The sequence below is a fragment of the Neolamprologus brichardi genome, chromosome 23 (genome assembly GCF_056152115.1).
Source record: "Neolamprologus brichardi isolate AB-2024 chromosome 23, ASM5615211v1, whole genome shotgun sequence".
Lineage (NCBI taxonomy): Eukaryota > Metazoa > Chordata > Actinopteri > Cichliformes > Cichlidae > Neolamprologus > Neolamprologus brichardi.
The window spans coordinates 22,763,490-22,786,133 of NC_142125.1; the positions used below are offsets into that span (position 1 = coordinate 22,763,490).

The 22,644-nt window shown below is 42.4% G+C and overlaps 1 protein-coding gene across 9 annotated transcripts in view; it reads right to left on the reverse strand.

Moving 5' to 3' along the window:
- Nucleotides 1–651: 651 nt before the first annotated feature.
- inpp4ab (inositol polyphosphate-4-phosphatase type I Ab) overlaps nucleotides 652–22,644 on the reverse strand; it is an 85,296-nt gene continuing 63,303 nt past the window's right edge. For 6 of the 9 annotated variants that reach the window (XM_087836752.1, XM_087836757.1, XM_087836756.1 and 3 more), the window contains 7 exons: nucleotides 20,257–20,380; nucleotides 20,113–20,180; nucleotides 18,845–19,044; nucleotides 18,672–18,769; nucleotides 18,450–18,562; nucleotides 18,122–18,276; nucleotides 7,468–11,749 (listed from right to left, as the gene is read on the reverse strand). In XM_087836752.1, coding sequence (XP_087692878.1) covers nucleotides 11,569–11,749; nucleotides 18,122–18,276; nucleotides 18,450–18,562; nucleotides 18,672–18,769; nucleotides 18,845–19,044; nucleotides 20,113–20,180; nucleotides 20,257–20,380 — 939 coding nt within the window. In that variant the 3' untranslated portion in view covers nucleotides 7,468–11,568. Of the gene's footprint in view, nucleotides 1,161–7,467; nucleotides 11,750–18,121; nucleotides 18,277–18,449; nucleotides 18,563–18,671; nucleotides 18,770–18,844; nucleotides 19,045–20,112; nucleotides 20,181–20,256; nucleotides 20,381–22,644 lie in introns of those variants that run through there. The other 3 variants (XM_087836759.1, XM_087836758.1, XM_087836755.1) reach the window with 1 other exon arrangement.

The window sequence follows — 22,644 nt, forward strand, 5'->3', positions numbered from 1 at the left end:
TGTGATCTTTTTGGTCAGCAGTGGTTTTCTCCTTGAACTCTCGCATGGAGGCCATTTTTGCCCAGTCTCTGTCTCACTGTTGAAACATGAACTCTGACCTTAGCTGAGACTAGTGAGGCCTGCAGTTCTTTAGCTGTTGTTCTGAGTTCTTTTGTGACCTCCTGGATGAGTCGTCAATGCGTCCTTGGAGTAATTTTGGTGGGCTGGTCACTCCTGGGAAGCTTCAGCACTGTCCTAAGTTTTCTTTATGTGTGTATGTCTCTCACTATGGTTCACTGGAGTCAGAAATGGCTTTGTAACCTTTCCTAAACTGACAGATGTCACTGGCTTTGTTTCTCGGCCGTTTCTTTGCATCATGGCCTGATGTGTTGGTGTTTGAGATCTTTTAGCCTGTTTCACTTTGTCAGACAGGTTTTGTTTAACTGATTTATTGATTCAGCAGGTCTGGCAGTAATCTGAGTATGGCTCTTTCCAAAATGTGGTTAATCACATTATTAATCAAGGGGGTGTTACTTTGTCCCCCCCCCCCAAAACTTCGGTGCATTGGGAAATTAACAAGTGCAAATATAGGTTTATTAAAACTAAGTCTGTTTGTATTTGTATTTGTTTGCATTTGTATTCATTTGGACAGAAGTCAAACACAGTTGCAGATTTTCTGATATTCTTCATCTTTATTGTAGAACAGAAATTATGCATCCTTCATATCGATTACATCAGTACTGGAAGTGGAAGTGAGGCAGTGCTTTTCTATAATAAAAAATAAAAACATTTCTCCAGCGTGGTTTGCAGAATGAGACATAAGCAATGTGTACAGTACCTAAAAACAGTCATTCCACTAAGGTGGTTTTTTGTCTTTATTTTTCAGGACGGAGCTACTGTTTGTTAGTGTGACATTCAGTCACTCAGTCTACCTCCACGATAATCTAATCTAAAACCTCTACAGCAGGAACCAGGCCACATGATGGTGAAATTAAACAGTCTCTCATCACAGTATCTTCACTGTACTCAGTCCTCTGATCTCCTCTGGTCAGGTCTCCACTTTGCCAAAGGTGCCGTCGGGCGGTCGGTAGTGTCTGGGGAAAGCCTTGAGCTGCAGCGAGTTAAACGCGTACTTTCGGCATCCGACGTTCTTCACAGTGTTTTCCCGCCTACAGCCCTCGCTGAGGAGACAGGAGGAGGAGGAGACAGAGGGGAGAGAGGGCGTTCACAGGCAGAATGAGAGCAAAAGGAAAGAAAAAAAAAAAGCAGAAATGATGACTTGTGCACGATGAGAAGAAAAGATGAAAATGATCATTCAAGCATGAGTGCAAAGGACTAAGAGTTCTGTTAGAGGACACACGTCTCTTCATATGAAGTCAAAGGGAAACTCTTGTTGATGGATTGAAATTCTGGGATAAACTCAATTTTGTGAACTTGTAAAACTAACACTATTTTCAAAAGGAAATGGGATTTAAATATTAAACAAAGTTAAAATATTATAAAAATATATTCTATTATTTCTCCTAGTTGCTATTATTTCATCCTGGTTACCATGAAAATTAAAGGTAACTTTAGTTGTTGTGATGCTGTGACTCCTCAGCCTTTTTTTTTTTTTTTTTTAAACCAGAGCTGTCCAAATAAGGTTGAACGTGACTGAGAAGTGCTCACTGTGTGGTCGATTTCACTTCAAATGGAACCAATTTAAATCACATTATATTCAGTAAGACTCAAAACTAGAGACCAGTGAACACATTCCCGATAGTTTTCTGATTATGAAGCAGGAGATTGAATGAGAAGCAGGGTCAATTTTGTCACAGAATGACTGATTTTTATAGGCACAGGAGTAGAAAGAATGCAGGTTGGAGCCACTGGATGAAAACATGTTTTTCATGTTTTATATCTAATCTTTATATCAATCTAATCTACCATGCAGACAGGCAGTCAGATCACTAAATGTAATGTTAGTACAAATGACAGAAAATAAGACTGAAACTTTAATTTAAAAAACATTTAACAAAAAAACAAACAAAAAAAAAGCATCTGTCTCAACCCGAGAACACTAACGTCAGGTAATTTTCACCAACGTGATATTAGCTACGTGATTTTCATTGCGGTGCATTAGAGCCTGGAGGGTCCCGCCATGATGCCTTTATTTTGTTTTGAGACTTTGCATAGAGGTTACGTAGAGAAAGGAGAGTACTGTTGATGTTAAGTATGTTTTAACAGTATATCAAGTAAAATAGACCCAATGTTAGTGACAAAACAGCACATTAGGGTTCAAGGGTTAAAAAAAAAAAAAGTATTTTTTTATTATATAAAATTTTTAAAAAAAAAAGCCTATGGATTATTTCACAATAGTAATTCCTGCTTATGACCAGCAGAGGTCAGTAAGTTTACACTCTTTCAAATTGACTCTAGAAAGGCTCAGGTGAAGCAGTCATATTTTAAAGCAGGCATGGGGAAACTCCAGGCCTCAAGGGCCGGTGTCCTGCAGGTTTTAGATATCACCCTAGGTCAACCCATCTGAATCAAATGATTAGTTTGTTACCAGCCCTCCGGAGAACTTCAAGACATGTTGACACATCTAAAACCTGCAGGACACCGGCCCTTGAGGCCTGGAGTTCCCCCACGCCTTAAAGATCTCTGGTTTGAGACCAGGAGGAGATACACTCATCCTCAGGGGGGTCACAAGCCAGTCAACACTAAGGCAGCAGCCCAAAACATGTTTCTTAAACTGATAAACAGCATGACTGCTGCCGAATTTAAAAAAAAATTAAAAAAAAAAAATCCATTCATAGACACAACAAATACACATTATGACACATGGACTGACAAACACATGAATAAATAGATAAACAACCTCCAAATTGTCTGCTACCAGCTGGATAATCACATTTGTCTCTTTATTCAGAGCACAGCTGAAGCATGTTCAAGGATAGCCAGGTAGAACCTGACACCGTTAAAGCAGGTTAGAATAAGATGAGAGTGCACAACTTTAAAGACTATAAAATATCACACGGTTTACACTCTGCAGGTGGATGCAGGAAGCATTTATTTGAGCAGGAAAATGGGAGGTTTTCTGGGGTTCGCGATACTCGGCGAGATAAAAAGCCTTTGGACGTGAACAAGAACAGAAAATCTGGTACCATAATTTCCTGCTGTTTGCTAACTTAAACAACAAGAGAGCCACAAAACCAGTGCAAGTCCTTCAAAACGAGGTTTGAAAACACCTGCAAACAGAGAAGCAATCAAATCCACAGCTAACAGTCACACCACAACAAAATACATATAAATATGCATATCACAGGGAACTCAACAACAGTCATGTTCAGCTGTGACCAAGAGTAATGACAGCGTGACAGTTATGGCACAAGCATTATAATAATCAATATATACACACTCTACTTTGGAATAACCGCAGACTATATATATGTATACATATAGCAGACAACAATATGATAAATAAAGCATTTTGGCAATACAGTTTATCTACAGCAGTACAAATATATTTTCTGATATATCTGATTTCCTAAAAATAAATAAATAAATAAAGCAAAGGAAAAGGCAAACTGATGTTTTCTCTCCAGGTGGATAATATAACATTAGATTTATTTTTGTAGGAAGCACTTTAGGGTAATTACACCTGCAGGTATAGTGGGACTCAATGTTCAAAGTATCTGAAACCATTATCCCTCACTGGCATTTAGTCTTGATCAAACTTCCACAACTTTTTACTGTTTCCCAATAATACTTACATTCCTACTGCTCAGCGATGATAAGTTTTGATATTATTTTATTTTTGAATAAATGCTAAGCTCACAGAGGTAGTTCAACAGATGATAAGAAAGCAATAACCTTAAAACTAATGTTAAAAACTTCAAAAGTGGCGTATAATCACTTAAATTGAGACAATTTGTAGTTGCATTGTTGCTGGATTTGAGCTAAAAAAAAAAAAAAAAAAATTGACTTTTTTAACATTAGCATGCTAAGCTGCCGCCAGCAGCTAGTTAGCTCTAGTTAGCTATATTGTTTATAAAAAAACAAAACATATTTTATATTAATTAAATATTTTAAAAAAAGAGCTTTAAGGGTGCTGGTGGATTTTCAAAATACCTTTTGTAGCTTTTCACAAAGCATGGCTTTTTACTCAGCTTTATTTTTAGTCTTACTGGAAAACATCAAGCTAGCTTACAGCTAACAGATAAAATGGGTAAAAAGGAATAAAATGCTAGCCTGGTTCAAAGAAGTTCAAAAGAAACAAAATCCACCAACCAGCAGCTTTAAAGACTAAAGGCCCTTTCCTTTATGAGCAAAACAGTTAGGACACAACATAAAATGTAAATAAAAACATATGATGACTTACAAATCTCATAAACTCCTATTTTCTTTACATAGGAAATGTATTTCTCAGAAGTAAATGGACTCTCCCAAAAGTCTAACAGTTAGTCTCCTCAGTTCACAGATATTTATAGACTGCTAAAGCAGAGGGTATGCTGCACAGCAGTAAACACTGCCCTGTGTCATGTTGCTACCATCAAATTCAATTTAAGCTAATATTTTTCTCAAACATTTCTCAGTTTAAACTTTGTATGTTTTCTCTGTTGTACTGTGAATAAAATATCAATGTGAGATTTACAAATCATTGTATTCTGTCTATATTCACATTTTACACAGCATCCCAACTGTAATTACATTAACAATGTAAGATTGTTAAATATTTAAAGAATAAAAACAACTTTTAGTTTTATAAGATTAGCTAAATTAAGCTAACTAGCTGCTTTATTAAAAATGGTACCACTCGTTTCACTAACCTTCCAGGAAGGAAATCCTCAAACTTAATATTATTCTTTTAATATAAAGCACAAGACTGATATTTTTCTGAAATTTCTACACGTATACTGCATTTCCTGTGACACAAAACATTTCTCAAAGCAGTCTGAAAGATGTTCAATATTTTCAGGATCCAAAAGAGGAAGGATCATTTTACTGTAGTATGTGACTGTTTAGAGGTCATCAGCATGGGTAAGCTCCCCAAAGGAAGCTATTTTAGTCTGATCCATTTCCATACTGGGTCGATCTTAATGAGGCAGAGCCTCTGAACTCTAGGGAGGCGACCGATGCTGATGGTTAGCTTTACAAGCAAAGATATTGATTTTTACATTACAGATTTCCAATATGTAAATCAATCTAAGTGCTTCTGGTTTCTAACACACTTTCCACATACATTGTTAAAGAGGACCTACTATGCTTGTTTCCAGCTCTATGATTTTATTGGGGCACTGTATTAGAGTAGCTATGGATGGCTCACAGTTCAGATATACTTAATATTTCACAGAGGTGCCTCATGCAACCCTCAGTTTATCTTCTGTCCCTAACTTTCTCTTTAAGGCTACAGTCACACAGGCCTAGAGACTGGTCAGCAACCCCTGACAAGTTTCAAGGGAAAATCATCTATTTCTTGACATATTTGATGAGGTTGCTGGCTATCATTGCGTGAAGTCAGTTGCAGAAAGGGCGCTGCAACAAAATCCTCTCTGCGATTGCTTTGGTCTGTCCACGTTCCACACTCAGTCATCCAGGTAAGAAAAGTCCAGACAGCTGACTCTGTTCATCTGGATGTAGCTTCCCAGTCTTCAACTAGCCACTGCAAGTTCAATGCCCACAATTGTCATAATTTTGGCTGTGCTACAGTCTGTAACCTTATCCCTAGTGCAACTGTAGTTTTAAAACTGAAACCAACAACTTTTACTTTGAAGGCTTTTCTGAGTTTCTGGTTTGAATGAAACATGAAAAGTTACAATCTGCTCAGAACCAAAGCAATGACAAGGAGGTTTTCGGTAGGGCACTATATACTTTACAACCTAGCAACAACAAGCAACCCCCAGCAACCAATCACCAACTGGTTAGAGAATACACCCTTTCCCCTTCCAATTAGGGGGTAACTAGCCATCAGTATGACTGCATGAACAAGGTTAACAATCAATTTCCACTTGCGACTGCCAACAAGCACTCGCAGTTAGTTAGAGAACCCTAATTTTTCCCTAGTGAACTGTGGTTACCAGGCAGTGGCAACTGTTCTCTAAGCCTGCGTGATTGAGACCTAAGAGCACCCTCACCCGAAAGTCCACTTTCTTTGAATAGGCCAGTATCGGGAAGCCTGCTGAGGGGTAGCACTGAATGCTTTGCGAGCTGTACTGTTAGTGCCTACTAGACTACTTTCACAGAAGTTTTTCTCCTGTGTTAAAGTTTTTTAATAAGAATTCCATTTAATATGAATTTCCTGTCACAAAAGCCCTTTTTCCATTAGTACCTATTCGGTTCGTCTCGGCTCAAAACAGCACGACTCGCCTCAAATCGTTTTTTTCCCCATTACAATCGAGTACCACCTACTTTACTTTATTTATATAGCACTCTTCACAGGATAAGAACCACAAAGGTGGACGTCGAGGCAACGATATACCTTCTGCTTGGTCTGTGGCTTTTTTCCAGACTCTGGGACCACAGCGTTGCTTTTTGAACCCATTTTCCAGGTACTACCACCTAATGGAATACCCAGTAAATAGTAGTGAGACGACACGAGTAGGCACTAATGGAAAAGGGGCTATATATATTTAAAACTAAATAAGAAAAAAAGCAAAGTAGGTCCCGTTTACTTCATTCTCAATATAACCAAAATATCATGGAAGCCATGGAGTTAGTAACTGGGAAATAAGGCTCTTCATAATAATACAATGATATAATTAACAGTGGGCATATCAAACATCAACACCACATTCTTATAGGAAGCTCTATTAAAAGTGCATAAAATATTTGACACAAGAATGAAACAAGAGGGACACACACTGCATTGTGTATTGGTCCCTTGTTTCTAGGATGCATAAGCCAAAATGAATGCAGACATCCCATCTTTAATAGCCTAAACTCTTTACATCTTAACACAGTTGATGAGTAACTCACATTACTCATCAAACACTGTCTCTATAAAGCTCATGTAAACATATCGGCTAGTACAGATAAATGCTCTAAAGGGTTCACAAGCTGCAGCAATGCAAACACATTTCCCCTGAATATCCTACAATCATACATTCCAGTTACAAGCTGCATCCTGAAGTACGCAGAGATCAGCTCTGTCAGTCAGCGAGACAGAGCTGATCTCGACTGCATTGTCCTGAAAGCTGCAGAGCAGATGTGGGTCGAATCGCTGACTTACTGCATCTATTTTGGCACACTGGGACCAATTAAAGTGTTTGAAGAGTGCCATCGCTGGCCAGTCTCAGCCTCTGGGCAGGTGAAAGCCAGGATGTGACGGTGTCTTATAAATGAACTGAACCCATAAATAACACTCAGCCAGACTGGAAAAGCCTGAGTCCATGAAGAGATAAAAGAATGACAAAACAGCCACTCATGCCTAAACTTTAAACTTGACAGGGTCACTTTAATGATAATGAGCAAATCCAGGCTACAGGACTTTTTTTGGCAGTAAAGACAATAAAAGATCATTAAAAGTATGCTGGTTAATTATGGGTCATATTATTGCTGTGTAGTCTGACTTAAATTTTAACTGATCCAAGGGGTACAATTCAAAAGGTTGTTTTTAGTTAAATATGTGATTCTTTTAATAAATATTACTAGCATTAGGAGCTAATACTGTGATGGCGACGACGGCGACATCCTGCCAGACGTACGAGCCAGGATTAATGAGGCCTGGATGAAGTGGCGTCAAGTCACTGGTGTCCTGTACGACCGATGAATGCCAGACCGCCTCAAGTCAAAGATCTACAAGAGCGTAGTGCACCCTGTGGCCCTTTATGGATCAGAGTGTTGGCCAGCCATCGCAAAGCACGAACAGGCCCTTCACACAATGGAAATGCGGATGCTGCGATGGTGCCTGGGCCTGACACAATCAGACCACGTCACGAACATCGACATCCGGAAGCGGCTGGGCATTGCACCAATCACAGAGAAGATGCAAGGAGTGCAACTGCGATGGTATGGACACGTGATCAGAAGTGATTAAAACTCTGTGGCAAGAACAGCACTGCGACGGCAACCAAGGGGCAGACCAAAAAGGCGATGGATGGACCGAATTAAAGACAACGTGAAGAAGATCGGCGCCAACCTGAACGACGCCCTTGGCCGTGCCAAATGGAGGCAGCTTTGCAGAAAAGCGGACCCCACGGAGTGGGAATAACACTAGGAGGAAGAAAAAGAAGAGGAGCTAATACTGTGACTACCTGATAAATCAAAGTTTTTGCTCCATTTTTGGTCTCCACCAGCTCATGGGAGAAACAGCTGACACTAAAGAGCAGCAGAAGAAAAGTAAAACAGTAAAGCTGTGCATTGCAAATACAAAACACTGGACTCAAAGACAGTAAATTGTGCCACTAAAGTATAGGCCTGAACATACCTACATACCTACCTACCTACCTACGAAAGGCGGAAGAGGAAGTAGTTCCTTCCAATGTAGACAATCCGAATGATATAGTTTATTTCCACTGTGTTCCTGTTAATGATAAACTACAAATTTACCCTAAATTACTAAAATATTGATATTTTAATATGAGAATCGATTCTAGAACATAAATGACTGGTATCGGAGGAATCCATATTTCAGTATCGATCCGCACATCACTACTAAATGAGCATTTCGACATTGAATCTACTAAGCAGGGCAGCTTTAATTTTAATAAGGAATTATTTAAAGAGATACTCAAAGTTTTTTTAGTTTACATTAGTTGTAGTCATTTTTATTTTGCTAACTTTTACAGCAGACATTTATCATATTTAGACTTGACTTAAGACCAAATTAACTACAAAGACATTTCCAGTGTATTGTTATTTATTTTAAGGCAGCTATGTGGTTGCATCATTTCAAGTAGTTTTCTTTTATAAAAGTCTAGTTGTTCATTTTATTCCAGTTAACTAAATATTTTTTTCCACATCTATTTTTTAACATTGGTTTGAACGTAAAAAATAACAACTTTCACATCGACGTTACTTATTTTGGCACACTCTACACTCCATATAAGACTGTTAGATTGTTCCGTCTACTAGCGACAATATTTCAGCTTTTATGATTTTATTTTTATTTTTGAGGGTGTGCTAGGAGTTCGAAATAATTATTTGTCTGCTTGTACTTGTGCCAATACGCATTTAGTCGACACAGTTCAGAGCAGTATTCCTGCTGCTCAGTGAACTCCTCTTTTAAAATGGGTCACACATGTCACAGGGCTTTTTGTTTTAGGCTAAATGAATGTGAGCAAGCATAGTTTTCATATCAGCAGCACAAGTGTTTAATGTCCATCAAGTAAACGGTCAGTTAATGGGTTCAGTTCATTTTTACTGATTAAACAGGGCTATCACGTGATTCCTAACACTAACACTGCCTCACATAAACATTTCAATAGGCTGGATATAAACAAAGACAGAGACAGACCCGGATCTGCTGGAAAGTGCAAAAGCTCATGCAGAAGCAGGAAAATGCTTCCACCGTCTATAAAGAAGCAGGAAGACCAAAAGAAACAAAAACAAGCAAATGCTGCCTTAAAAATATATATCTAAGCAAGCGCGTACTTGCTTCATTTTGGCACGAGATAAAAGCTTTAGGTTCCTCCACATTAGCGTGTGGGGCAAGTGCAAAAGCACATGGAAGACAATGATAAACCAAATGTTCCAGAAAATGTTTTGATGATATAAGCTGTTTGTGCTGAGCTTAAATCATGAATAAAATAATCATCTGATTGCTACTGTGGGTCTTTCCTGAAAGCAAAGTTTAGATATCATCTGCTTATCCTTATACACATTATACACTCTTTACAATAAACTGTTACCTTCCACCAGTGAAGGGTAAGGCAGAGTACTCACTGACCATCACAAAGGAGCAAAATATGTCCATCAGAGGGCGCTATACACTAAGAAAGAAGTAATACACTCTCATTAGGCAGTATGGAAGTGGATTTGGATAATCCTGTGAGTTACTAAAGGTAATATCTTAATGTCTTTTAATGGCTTTGTGTTATATGTTCGCACGGAGCCAGCCGAATTTTTTTGAAAGTCCTCTTTTTGGCAAATACCGTCCACGCGGACAAAACTGAGCTTTTTCAGAAACACTGAATCTGAAAATCGCAGCGTTAGTTTCTGTAAAGTCTTAGAAAAATGCATGTTTGGTTAAACCTCAGTAAAGAAAACAGAATTGGAGATTTAGGACTTCGTAATGGTTAAAATTTAGTATTTCACATAAAAGCCCCAAAAAAAGGATTAATCACGTGGCAGCGTTTTGGACTGTAGTGACAAGTAAATCGTGAGTTTAAAACAGCAGTGTCTGCTATCTTAATCCTGGACAAAAAAAAAGAGAAGAGAAGGAAATAATCTGGGTATTTTCGGCGTGTACACGTGGACGAATATGATCCTAAAAAAACACACATGAATGGAATCATGTAGAATTCACATTCAGCAGGCTTAGTGTGAACATGGCATGTGGCCTCACGCTCAAATGTAGGCAACACAATTAATATATCAGGAGTGTCAAACAAGTGGGATAGAACTAGGCCACTAAGACCTCAGGCACACAGAACTATAAACCAGTTGGTGAATCCCTGGCAACCACAGGTTGCTAGGGAAAAATGTGCATTACTGAATAGGTTGCAAAGACGTACACGGTGCTGCGCTACAAACGTCACTGTTGTAGCTGCTACTGGATAGCCAGGAGTCACTCATATTTTGCATGTGAGACAACTTGTCTGCAACTGCTTACTAAGCAGCAGTAAAACTGAAAGGTGTAAAACTTGAAATAGAGACAAAAAAAAAATGTCATCAGAACATTTCAAAAGGCCCCGCAAAGTGGGTGCTGCACATTTTTCCATAACTATTGGTGGTTGACAGGCAGGGGTTGCTAGGCCTGCAAGACTGAGGACGTCTTCTCGTTGTACTCTGTTCTTAACCTCCGGAAACCCGAGCTCTCCTTAGGGATGCATTTTTAATTTCTCTTAGCGATTTACGATTAGCTGGACCTAATCTTAACTCCACTATTTCTTCGACAGCCCAACAGAATAAAGTAATCATTGTTTTTTTTGAAAAGATAAACACTTTATTAAGAAGAATGAAGAGTAAATATGTTACCATATATCCCTGTATGATGATGCAGGGTCTCAGGAGTTCAAGATATCACAGAGAGTTAATCAGATTTATAAATCAGATCAATTCATTACATTAAGAACAATTTGGAGGTTTAGGGGGGTGGGAAGAGGTTAGCCTTCTGGTCCTGTTAGGATCATACAGGATTGGGTTAGTGGCCCACGAATAAGATGAGTTTGACACCCCTGAGCTATGACAGGTTTTTAATAGAAAAAAGAAAAAGATGTTTAAAGAATAGAAAAGAAAGAAAAAGCCCAAAGCGTGGCTGCTGATAAGTGGGACGTAAATTGCGTACAGCCCTTAGTGAGGGTGGGACAGTGTGTGTGAGCTGATTACACCCCTCTCACAGGTCAGTGGCACAGTTTCAGAAACACCCTGGGGAGTCAGCGTGGAGAGTCCCCGCCCACCCTCGCAGTACGTTTGACATTTGGTCACTTCCAGCGTAGAGCTGCTCGCTCAACTGCAGCGCAGTTTGGCCAGGAAGTAGGCCATGCTGAGGAAGATCCACACCACCAGGAGGTTGGGGCTGAGGGCCAGCAGGGGCAGGGAGTACATGAGGCTGGGGTCCAGCCGGAAGTCACGCACCGGCAGCAAGCCGCTCAGGTTCTTCTGGATCACCCCCTCCCTCGTGCCAATGCTGCCGAGCCACGGGGACGGGAAGAGGAAGAAGAGAAGGAGGAGGAGGTGGTTGTGTGAAGCAGCAAACAAGGCAGGGGGAAGGAGGGAGGAAAAGAGGGGGAAATAAAGATAAGAAGAGGGACGGAGGAGGAAATTGCAAGAAGGAAGGAGGATAGGTGAAGGAGGAGGCCAAAATAAACAGATGGAGTGTGAGTGCACACAAGTGCGACGGCAAATTAACACGTGACCAAAATAAAAAATAAAAAAATCAGAGTGACATTGAAGAAGCCACATCCACAATGACCGGAGGCATTTTAGACCAAAATAAAAACAATAATATCAAGGCGACGACAAATGGGCAGGCGGAGTAGAAATCAACAACACAACAACCCCGCAAAAATGAGCCAATCACAGGAGCAAAACAGCAATCATGTAACGGGAAACAAGAGGAGGAAGAAACAGGAGGAGGAGGAGAGAGAAAAGAGAGAAATTAAGAAAGGGAAAGAAGGTAAGAAAACACAGCAATGGCTCTCCATGTTTATATACTCTAAGACATGGTTGGAGGAAGGAGGGACAGATGGAGGGAAAAGACTGGAAAAAACACCCTTTTATTGAAGGAGTAAAGCTTAAAGGAAGAACTTCAGACTATAAATGATAAAGATGGCGTCCTATTAGAGGTAACATGCAATAAGGGTGTCTTATCCATTTACTTCATCCACTTTAAACCACTTAGTGCAGATAGCTGGGGATAAAAGAGGGAGTGAAGGGGGCCGATATCTCCAAGCATTGTTTAGCATGCTTCTGAGCTCCAACATAATAAAACAAACTCTAAAAATGATCGGATTTCATGCGCGTCGGCTGGTGAGGAGGAGGAGAGGAAAAAGGGGAGAGGAAGAAAGGTGAAGAGACATTGTATCATGCGAGTATCTGCAGGACTTTATTGTAGACAGGCGTGTTTCCATCTTTAACAGAAATATTCACAACAGGAAGTCACACAACTGTCGACAGAGAAAGTAACATACACTTTCAGAGGCTTTTAAAGGAGAAACACTGACTGTCCTCCAGCAGGAAATTACATAAATATCAATAATGCTCCGTTCAGGAATACAAATTCCCAGCATCCCTCGTGTTTCCTGGTTTTTTTTGTAAATGAAAACATTTCTTTTAAAGGGGGCTGAGTGAGAGTGGTTAGAATTTTGAGAAAAAAACCTTTAAGGTTAAAGATAAATGCGCCAAATAAATGTCAAAGAAATGTGGCTATTTCACAAGAAAATCACATGAACTGGTAAATTTGCCAGAAAAAAGTGGCAAATTTAAGCGTTAAATGTACATTTACAAGAAAAAGGGTCGTAAACAACATGCTATTTCACAAGAAATTAAAATTACATTAACGGATACATTTAAGTGATAAATGTTGTAAATTTACCAAGATAAGTGGGAAATTTGAGAGAAAAGTGACAGATTTCCAAGAAAAGTTACAAACATATACAAGATAAATGTGGAAAATGAATAAAATGGAAAATTTCAGAGGAAAAAGTAGCAAATTTACCACATAATGTGAATAATGTATGAGAAAAACTCTGCGCCTCTGTTTTTCAACTCTAAAAGTTTGAGTTTTTACTCATCTCACTCAGACCCTTTTTTGATTTATCTACTTCCTTTAATTTATTTAGTTGTTTTTTTAACCTTCAGTGACCCTAATTTGCTGTCATGAACAGAGAATGATTGTTTCCATAGTAACAATGTGGGGTGAATTCATCCAAAAAAAAAAAAAAAAAATCTTAAGCAAATGAAGGAAAAGAAAAGCCTAGGTTTTTGTCTTTATAAAGTATAGAATCAGCGTTAGTTTACAGTAGCATTTGCACAAAGTCAAGCCCAATGTTTCTACAGGCTAATCTTCTTTTTAAGGCTCTTGTAGCCTACTTTTGCTTCTGCAAGGCGCTTTGCAACCCACCTCCACCCCAGCTCTACCTTTATCTGGTGTTCCTGACTTCAACCCTGATCATTTTTATTTATTTATTTATTTTTTAAAACACACAGAGGCAAACAAAGTCCAGTTCTTTTACACAGGCAGAGATTGTTTTTGGAAGCGATAAAATGAGGATGGGTGAAGGAACTCTATGGCAGGTGTTTTGGTTACACAAATAAAGGAAAGGAAAGACAGTTGAGACAAGTAGACGGATGTTCAAAACTGATGTTTAGACAGACAAGACAAGAACACAGACCAACCAACACTCGACATAACCATTAAGAGGACTGAGTAGCAGTTGGGTAGCTCTCTTCTCCATGTAAGCGTCCTTCTTAGGTTTAAAAAGCATCAAAAATTACTGATAAACTTTGAGCCTTTATGAGAGGAATCTGCCGGTGAAGTGAGGTAACCAACTGAGTCTTAACTCATTCGAGCATCACCTTCGAGACAGCCTCCAGCTCGCCTTGTTATGCAGAGGAAGCAGGTGATGAGTTTTCAAACCACACGTGGGCAAAACTGATTTTAGAGATTCAATAAAGTAAAACACTGAATCTGAGAAGCTGTGGATGTATTTCTCTGGAGCTGCGTAACATCAGCCATGTCTCCACATTCTGAAGTGGACATTTCTCCTTCTGAATTTTGAGAAAGTCAGAAATGTGCTTGTCTATGGTTCCTGTTTGTAATATACATGTAGAGGGGAGTACTAACAAGCATCACTGAGGCACCTTGGCACAAAAGAAAACTTTGACATGCACTGATGTGTGGAAGCAGAAGGAAATGATATGTGAAATATAGACGTGTGCCAACAAGGACTGAAAAATTAACCTGACCAAGTACCTCAAACGTCTGCCTGAGGCTGACTTCAACATAGACTGCCATGCTAAAATGTCAATCATTACAGCAAAAATAAACATGTTTACAGCCTGGTTTCAGTCTCTTTAACCAACAACTGCATGCGGCTCAAACTGGCTGCTTTGACGTGCAGACTTCACCTCCACTTGTCTGAAATGGAGCCGCTGACAGTGTTTGTGCTGATGTTCTGACAGGATCGACCAAATATTATGGAAGCTTGTTATCGCCCCTGAAAAAGCAATTTTCGTGAAATTTAAAAATATTTTTTTCTCACAAGCCTGAGCTCCACGCAGCCATTTCTTACTGCATGACAGACTCAAGACAGAGGTCATGGAGGCAGCAGTCTGAGCAGAGACGTCTGGACTTTCCTCACCAGGACGCTCTAGGCCGCAGGTCGATGATTGATTTTGTAATTGTATCACCAGACCTGCGACCATATGTTCTGGACACTCGGGTAAAGAGAGGGGCTGAGCTGTCAACTGATCACCACCTGGTGGTGAGTTGGATCAGGTGGCGGGGGGAGGACGCTGGACAGACCCGGTGCACCTAAACGCGTAGTGAGGGTGTGCTGGGAACGCCTAGCAGAGGCCCCAGTCCGCGAGATCTTCAACGCACACCTCCGGCAGAGCTTCAACAGCATTCCGAGGGAGACGGGGGACATTGAGTCTGAATGGACCATGTTCAGCGTCTCCATTGCCAAAGCTGCTGCATTGAGCTGTGGCCGCAAGGTGGCTGGAGCCTGTCGTGGTGGTAATCCCCGAACCAAATGGTGGACACCAGAGGTGAAGGGAGCCACCAGGCTAAAGAAGGAGTCCTATCGGGCTTGGTTAGCCTGTGGGACTTCGGAGGCAGCTGACAGGTACCGACAGGCCAAGCGGAATGCGGCTCGGGCAGTGGCTGAAGCAAAAACTCGGGTGTGGGAGGAGTTCGGAGAGGCCATGGAAAAAGACTTTCGGACTGCCTTGAAGATATTCTGGCAAACTGTCAGGCGTCTTAGGGAAAGCGGTGCTCTACCTGTACTGTGTGTAGTGCTGGCGGAGTACTGCTGACTTCAACTGAGAAAATTGTCGGACAGTGGAAGGAATACTTCGAGGACCTCCCTTAATCCCACTGACACGTCTTCTGAGGAGGAAGCAGAGTCTGGGGATGACCTGCCAGTTTCCGGGGCCGAGGTCACTGAGGCAGTTAAACAACTCCTTGGTGGCAGAGCCCCTGTTGTGGATGAGGTCCGCCCCGAGTTCCTGAAGGCTCTGGACGTTGTAGGGCTGTCCTGGTTGACACACCTCTACATTGTTGCGTGGAGATCAGGGGCAGTACCCCTGGACTGGCAGACCGGGGTGGTGGTCCCCATCTTTAAGAAGGGGGACCGGAGGGTGTGTTCCAACTACAGGGGGATCACACTCCTCAGCCTCCCTGGGAAAGTCTATGCCAGGGTGCTGGAAAGGAGAGTTCGTCCGCTAGTCGAACCTCGGATACAGGAGGAACAATGCGGTTTTCGTCCTGGTCGCGGAACACTTGACCAGCTCTTCATCCTCTCGAGGATACTTGAGGGTACATGGGAGTTTGCCCAACCAGTCTACATGTGTTTTGTGGACTTGGAGAAGGCATTCGACCGTGTCCCTCGGGGTGTCCTGTGGGAGGTGTTGCGGGAGTATGGGGTGTCTGGCCCATTGCTACGGGCAATTCGATCCCTGTACAACCGTTGCAAGAGCTTGGTTCGCATTGCCGGCAATAAGTCGGACTCGTTCCCGGTGGGTGATGGGCTCCACCAGGGCTGCCCTTTGTCACCGGTTCTGTTCATAATTTTTATGGACAGGATTTCTAGGTGCAGCCAAGTGGCGGACGGGTTTCACTTCGGTGGCCTCAGAATCTCATCTCTGCTTTTTGCGGATGATGTGGTTCTGTTGGCTTCATCGGGTGATGGCCTCCAGCTCGCACTGGAACGGTTCGTAGCCGAGTGTGAAGCAGCGGGAATGAGGATCAGCACCTCCAAATCTGAGGCCATGGTTCTCAGCCGGAAAAGGGTGGAGTGCCCACTCTGGGTCGGGGATGAGTTCCTGCCCCAAGTGGAAGAGTTCAAGTATCTCGGAGTCTTGTTCGCGAGTGATGGGAGAAGGGAGCCGGAGATCGACAGACGGATTGGTGCTGCGGCCGCAGTGATGCGTACACTGCACCGGTCCGTCGTGGTGAAGAGAGAGCTGAGTGTAAAAGCGAAGCTCTCAATTTACCGGTCGATCTACGTCCGTCCCTACCCTCACCTATGGCCACGAGCTGTGGGTAGTGACCGAAAGAACGAGATCACGGATACAAGCGGCGGGAATGAGCTTCCTCCGAAGGGTGGCTGGCCTCTCCCTTAGAGATAGGGTGAGAAGCTCAGCCATCCGGGAGGGGCTCAGAGTAGAGCCGCTGCTGCTCCACATCAAAAGGAGCCAGCTGAGGTGGTTCCGGCATCTGACAAGGATGCCTCCTGGGCGCCTCCTGGGTGAGGTGTTCCGGGCATGTCCCACTGGGAGGAGGCCCCGGGGCAGACCCAGGACACGCTGGAGAGATTATATCTCTCGGCTGGCCTGGGAACGCCTTGGTGTTCCCTCGGATAAGCTGGAGGAGGTGGCTGGGGAGAGGGAGGTCTGGGCTTCTCTGCTTAGGCTGCTGCCCCCGCGACCCAGCCACGGATAAAGCAGAAGAAGATGGATGGATGGATAAACGTGTTTACAGCCTGGTTTTAGTCTCTTTAACCAACAACTGCATGCGGCTCAAACTGGCTGCTTTGACGTGCAGACTTCACCTCCACTAGTCTGAAATGGAGCCGCTGACAGTGCTGATGTTCTGACAGGACTCAACCAAATATTATGGAAGCTTGTTATCGCCCCTGAAAAAGCAATTTTTGTGAAATTTTTAAATATTTTTTTCTCACAAGCCTGAGCTCCACGCAGCCATTTCTTACTGCATGACAGACTCAAGACAGAGGTCATGGAGGCAGCAGTCTGAGCACAGACGTCTGGACTTTCCTCACCCTGACCACGTCATCCACCTCATCCAGGAGGGGAAATGGAGTCGCTCCCAAGCCATCTGAGAGACATAATCCCTCCAGCAAATCCTGTAAGTGCCTCGGGGCCTCCTCCTGATAGGACATGCCTGGAATACCTCTCAAATGACCAAGTTCTCGACAAGAAATTTTGACTTGTATTACAAAATACTATCAAAAATATATTTTAAAAAAAATTGTTTTTTTTCAGTGTGAAAATAAGCCTCCATAAAATATATTATCTTCTAGTTTAAAAAAGAAAAAGTAAGACACTGCTCCCTTATTTCCCACAGCACACGGATCCACATATTTGAAGTGGGACAGAAGTAACCACTAACACATCATTTAAACACCTACTGTATTCCCATTGGTTAAAACTACATGGAGAACAGTTAAAGTCAGATTACCAAGTAGCACACTGATGAACTCCTGATCTTTTCATCCCTGCACAGAAGTTATTTATTTAGTAAAAGTTGTCTTTTTTTTGCCCAGGTGCGATTTGAAGCTGTGCATTTTTACATTCGGCCACTGTGAGGGCATCCTACCTGCGCATGCAGTCGAGGGCCTGCGTGAAGACCTGCGGCGCCATGCCGTGCTCATGCTGCAGGATCAGGCACTGCTCCAGTGTGATGGACATGGCGGTGCGGTCTTTGGCGCTCTTGCAGCTGGTGAAGCGAACGCCGTTCAGCCGCCGGCAGATCTGAGATGGTGAGACAAGCAGGGAGGGGAGGTGAGTCACTGCTGATGATTTTGTTTTTGACATCTTCAGAGAAGAGCAGCTGTAAAATTTATAATGCAGTAAAATCCTACTGGAGAATTAAAGGTTGCTAACAAAGCAGTCGGACATTCTGAGTAAAAGAGCGCAAATGTCACCTCCGCAGCCTGCCACAGGATGTCTACGTTCTTGTTTTTCCTGGCGTTGACATTCTGCCGGAGAAACCTGAGCAGTTCAGGAAGGCACGTCTGAGAGCGAGACCTTGGGAGGCCTGAAAGTAGATAAGAACAGAAAAAAGAAGGGTTAAAGCAGGAGTCGCGACACTAATGGTTTGTGGTGCAAGTCAGAAAGAAGGAAAAACGTGAAAACTGTGTACTCACAGTCCTCCGGCAGGACTTCTTTGAACTGCTCGTAGTATGAGTTGAGTCTGGAGAGACTCTCAGAGTTTATGTTCTCCTGCAGGGACGTGTCTCCAAACCTGAAAAACACACAAAACAATATTTTTTCCAATCTCAAACACCTGTGGTGGTAAATCCCGGACGTGCTCACTCACTTCTCAGCCAACGTCTGCTGCTCGTTGATTCCCACGTTGAAGTGCACCGGCTGCACCCGCAGCAGCATGCCGCTCTGGATCTCTCGGGGCAGGGCTTCGAACATGGGCCCCGGCAGCGGGATGCGGACATTGAAGCCATCCCGGTTCCCTGTGATGATCGGCAGCATCTCGGGGGTGGAGGTGCCGGTTGCTTGGGTGACCTTAAAGGAGCAAAGGTACATGTATACGCAGCTTTAATACCTAGATGGAAATTGTGAACCAAGTGCCCGTGAAAAGCAAAATAAATGCTCAATTAAAATTAACAGAGCCCGTCCATCAAGGCTGCGAGTTTTTGAGCATGTCCTCAACTCTGCAGAGACCAAACCTCAGCTTCAGCATTAAACTGACTCAACTTTGATCGCAAGCTTAATCAGAGAGGGATTTGTACTTCTGTATTAAAGATATGTCGTAACACCGAATTCTTCAGACTCCACAACCATACATTCACCTCCTCGTTTCCTCTTCCTTCTTGACTGACCAGTGACCATGAGTAGCATTCACAGAGAGCTGAGTTAGACTGTGAGCTCCCTGGAAAGATTGTATCGATTGTCTAGCTCTTAAGCGCTTCAGCTTGGGTTAACCGAGGATGACCTGGAAAAGCTCACTGGGGGAAAAGGATGTCTCAAATATAGAATGCTTAGCCTGATGCCACCACAACTGATGACGGACGGAGCTGCGGCATGCATGCATCCAGACTTCCATCCATCTTTGCCTGCATACAAACTTAAATCGTTGAAGAAAACGTATTGATCACTTTTCCTACATTGTATTATCTCTCAGCAGGGATGCCACAGAGAGAGAATACAAAAAATGACAATGAGAACAAATACTGGATCAAAACTAATGAGGGCTGTAAAATCCACAGGAAGGGACAAAAAAATCCAAAGCTTTCAAAATAAAAAACTGTTTTTGTGCAGTTTTAATGGACAGAGTCAATGTTTGTGGTTTATAGCTGCACTCTGCTTGTTTACATTTAACACAAAACTTTTCATGTCTTTTTTAATGCAAAGCCAGGAAAACTACAATAAAAATGTCAGTAAACACATCCTCATTCAGTTGAGTTCTGCAGTACATTTACTCCAAGTCGTGTCTTCAGAGTGGGTCTAATCTATGTGACCGTTTCCACGTTTCATGCCAGCTCCACCCAAACCTCTGGCCTCCTAATATTATCCTCGTAGAGTGGCTCTACAGCCTGGAAAGACAGTTAGCATGCTGCTTTTCCTTTCTACCTTAAAGGTGACGTTGCGTAGATCCATTATGCCGATGCTCATGTCCTCCAGCATGGCGAGCTCCTCTCCTGCAGACACACACACTGGAAATCAGAGGCTCAGCCAGCTGTGTGTGATTAGAAAAAGCTTTGAGTGTGTTTGTACCGTAGGTGCTGAGCAGGGACTCAAACTGAGCAAGCAGGCCGATGGTGTACAGCTGTCGCAGGAATCCGTTGTCACGGAGACAGTTCCTCAGCTTGATAATGAAGCCGCAGATGAGAGCGGTGAGCTGTAACACACACACACACCCACACACACAAACATGAACGTGAACAGCAGGTCAGACAAGAAAGAGTCAGTTTGTTGTTTTCCAAGCTCAGCCCATAAACTTTTAAAGCAGCGGTCTGACACCATCATCAGCCACAGCTACTGCTGCAACTGCAAGCTGCTTTGCAACCCCGGTCCACCCCAGCCTCCCACCAGGCAACCTGTGGCTTACAATCAAAAGTGGGAAGTTTTCCTCCTTTCCTCCTTGCAACTGTTGCTCTAGTGTGACTGAGCTGTAATAGTGTTCCTTTCATGTTTAATATGAAACTGAGCTGCATTTGATGTCTCATCTGAAATCTGATGTCTGTGAGGTCGACAAATATGAGTACAGTGTTTTTCAACCATAAACCTGACCAAAAAAGCAATTAGGAAGCAAAACGACTCTATAGCTGTCTGTTTAACACAGTGATCATCACTACACACAAAGACATCCTGCAGTCTGAGCTCGGCATTAATCGCCTCTGTCTGTTGTCACTGATCCCTGCTGCTGCTGTGAATCTGTGCAGTTTAAATAAAGTAAAATTGAAAGTACTTTCACTGCAGAATCTTACATTTAATTTACAATTCAGATCACACTTTAATTTTTAACACAGCCGGCACTGACTGCAGTGTCGGTTTTTAAACCTGCACCATATTCTCGTATGCAAATCAACATATGGTTTCACATCAAGACACCACCGATTGGCTGCTTATCACATTATGTAAGTGGACTCATGCGGTTGGTTTCTGTGCATCCTTGTGCAGCTCAGCGTGTTGCGGCACACGCTTTTGAGGACTGCACTGACAAGTTTTATGTAACTGATTTTCAGTTCACACTGCCAGAAGCTCACTTCAAACTGATCTGACTGAAGACGATCAGAAATGTTATACACCCAACAAACCCTGAATGGCTGAGGATCACTATTGTTTGCAGTTGTGTGCTCTTAAATATGCTCTTTAATGCATGGTTGAAACAGAGTCTGAAATTCTGCCTGCAGAGTCCCAAACTCAGGAAGATATTTTCATTTGATGAGTAAATATAGCCCCCAGTATATTAGACTGACCAGTGATTCTACGTTGGCCTTAGGTGCCTGTGATGGCACCAATGATAGCTGGGATACGCTCCAGCCCCTCTGAGAACTGGACGAGCCATTAATGGCCCAGCACACTATAGTAAAAACAAAACAACAGCCATCTCTACAACTAGGAAAGGAAAATAATAAATCCGACTGCCTACTGGGAGGCAACCTGTCTCCAAATAGTTGTAGTCCAACTCAGACCGACTGCAATCACTCTGAGGCAGACTGATAAGGATCTGCAAATAACTGTTGTCTAATTTATAAACACAGACAGATTGTCAACATATTGCAATCAGTCTGCACAGATGAGCGCAGCAATTCTGGGACACGTGTTTTTACAATAGAGGACTTAAGTGGTTGCAAACTGGTTGTATCGTGGTTATGTGAAAATTGCAGAGTGCCAATGGAGGAATTTCTGAATTTCTCTGTCAAATCTACAAATGTAAGTAGTTGATGTGAATGTCTGTGTATGTAGACGGCAAGAGATTTCAAATTTTCTCAGCTTTATCACAGTTAATCGCCGTATTATCAGACCTGGTCCCCGTCTTTGAAGCAACAATTTCAGAGGAAACAAGATCACAAGTTCAATGTGCATGGTGGGGGTTGCGATCATGCAGTGGCCTCCAACCACTGTTTTCCCAGAGTGTGACTGTAGCATAGGAAAAACGATGGATGTGCCAGTGATGGAAGGCCACTCTCAACACATGTGGGTCATTTCTGAGAACTATAATCAAAGCATTAACAATGTCAGAAAACAGGATCTCACTGTCTTTAAACATTGCTTTGGAGCAATGAAACTCAAACCACTTGAATGGCGCAAAAAGAAATTTTAGAATATTTAGCTTTATGCTTTGAAAATGCTTGACTGATTACTTGTAAGTATTTCAGCTCTGATTATGGCTGACTATTATGAAATGCTATTCTTACTTCTTTACTTAATGCTTGGATTAGAGTTTAGTTTGAAGTGTCTGAGTCCTGTAGCTGCTCATTTAAGAGCTGCAGGGATCCACCGCTGGGTAAATATAACTGATGTGAGTCAGACAAGAGGGTTTGCCAAAAACTACAATCGCAAAGAGCCTCTAAAAATACCGAAGGAAGGATCCACTTTGAGGACTACATCTGGTATCATATCCTCTTTATAACTGCAGTCTCAGGTGAGTGGGAGTGA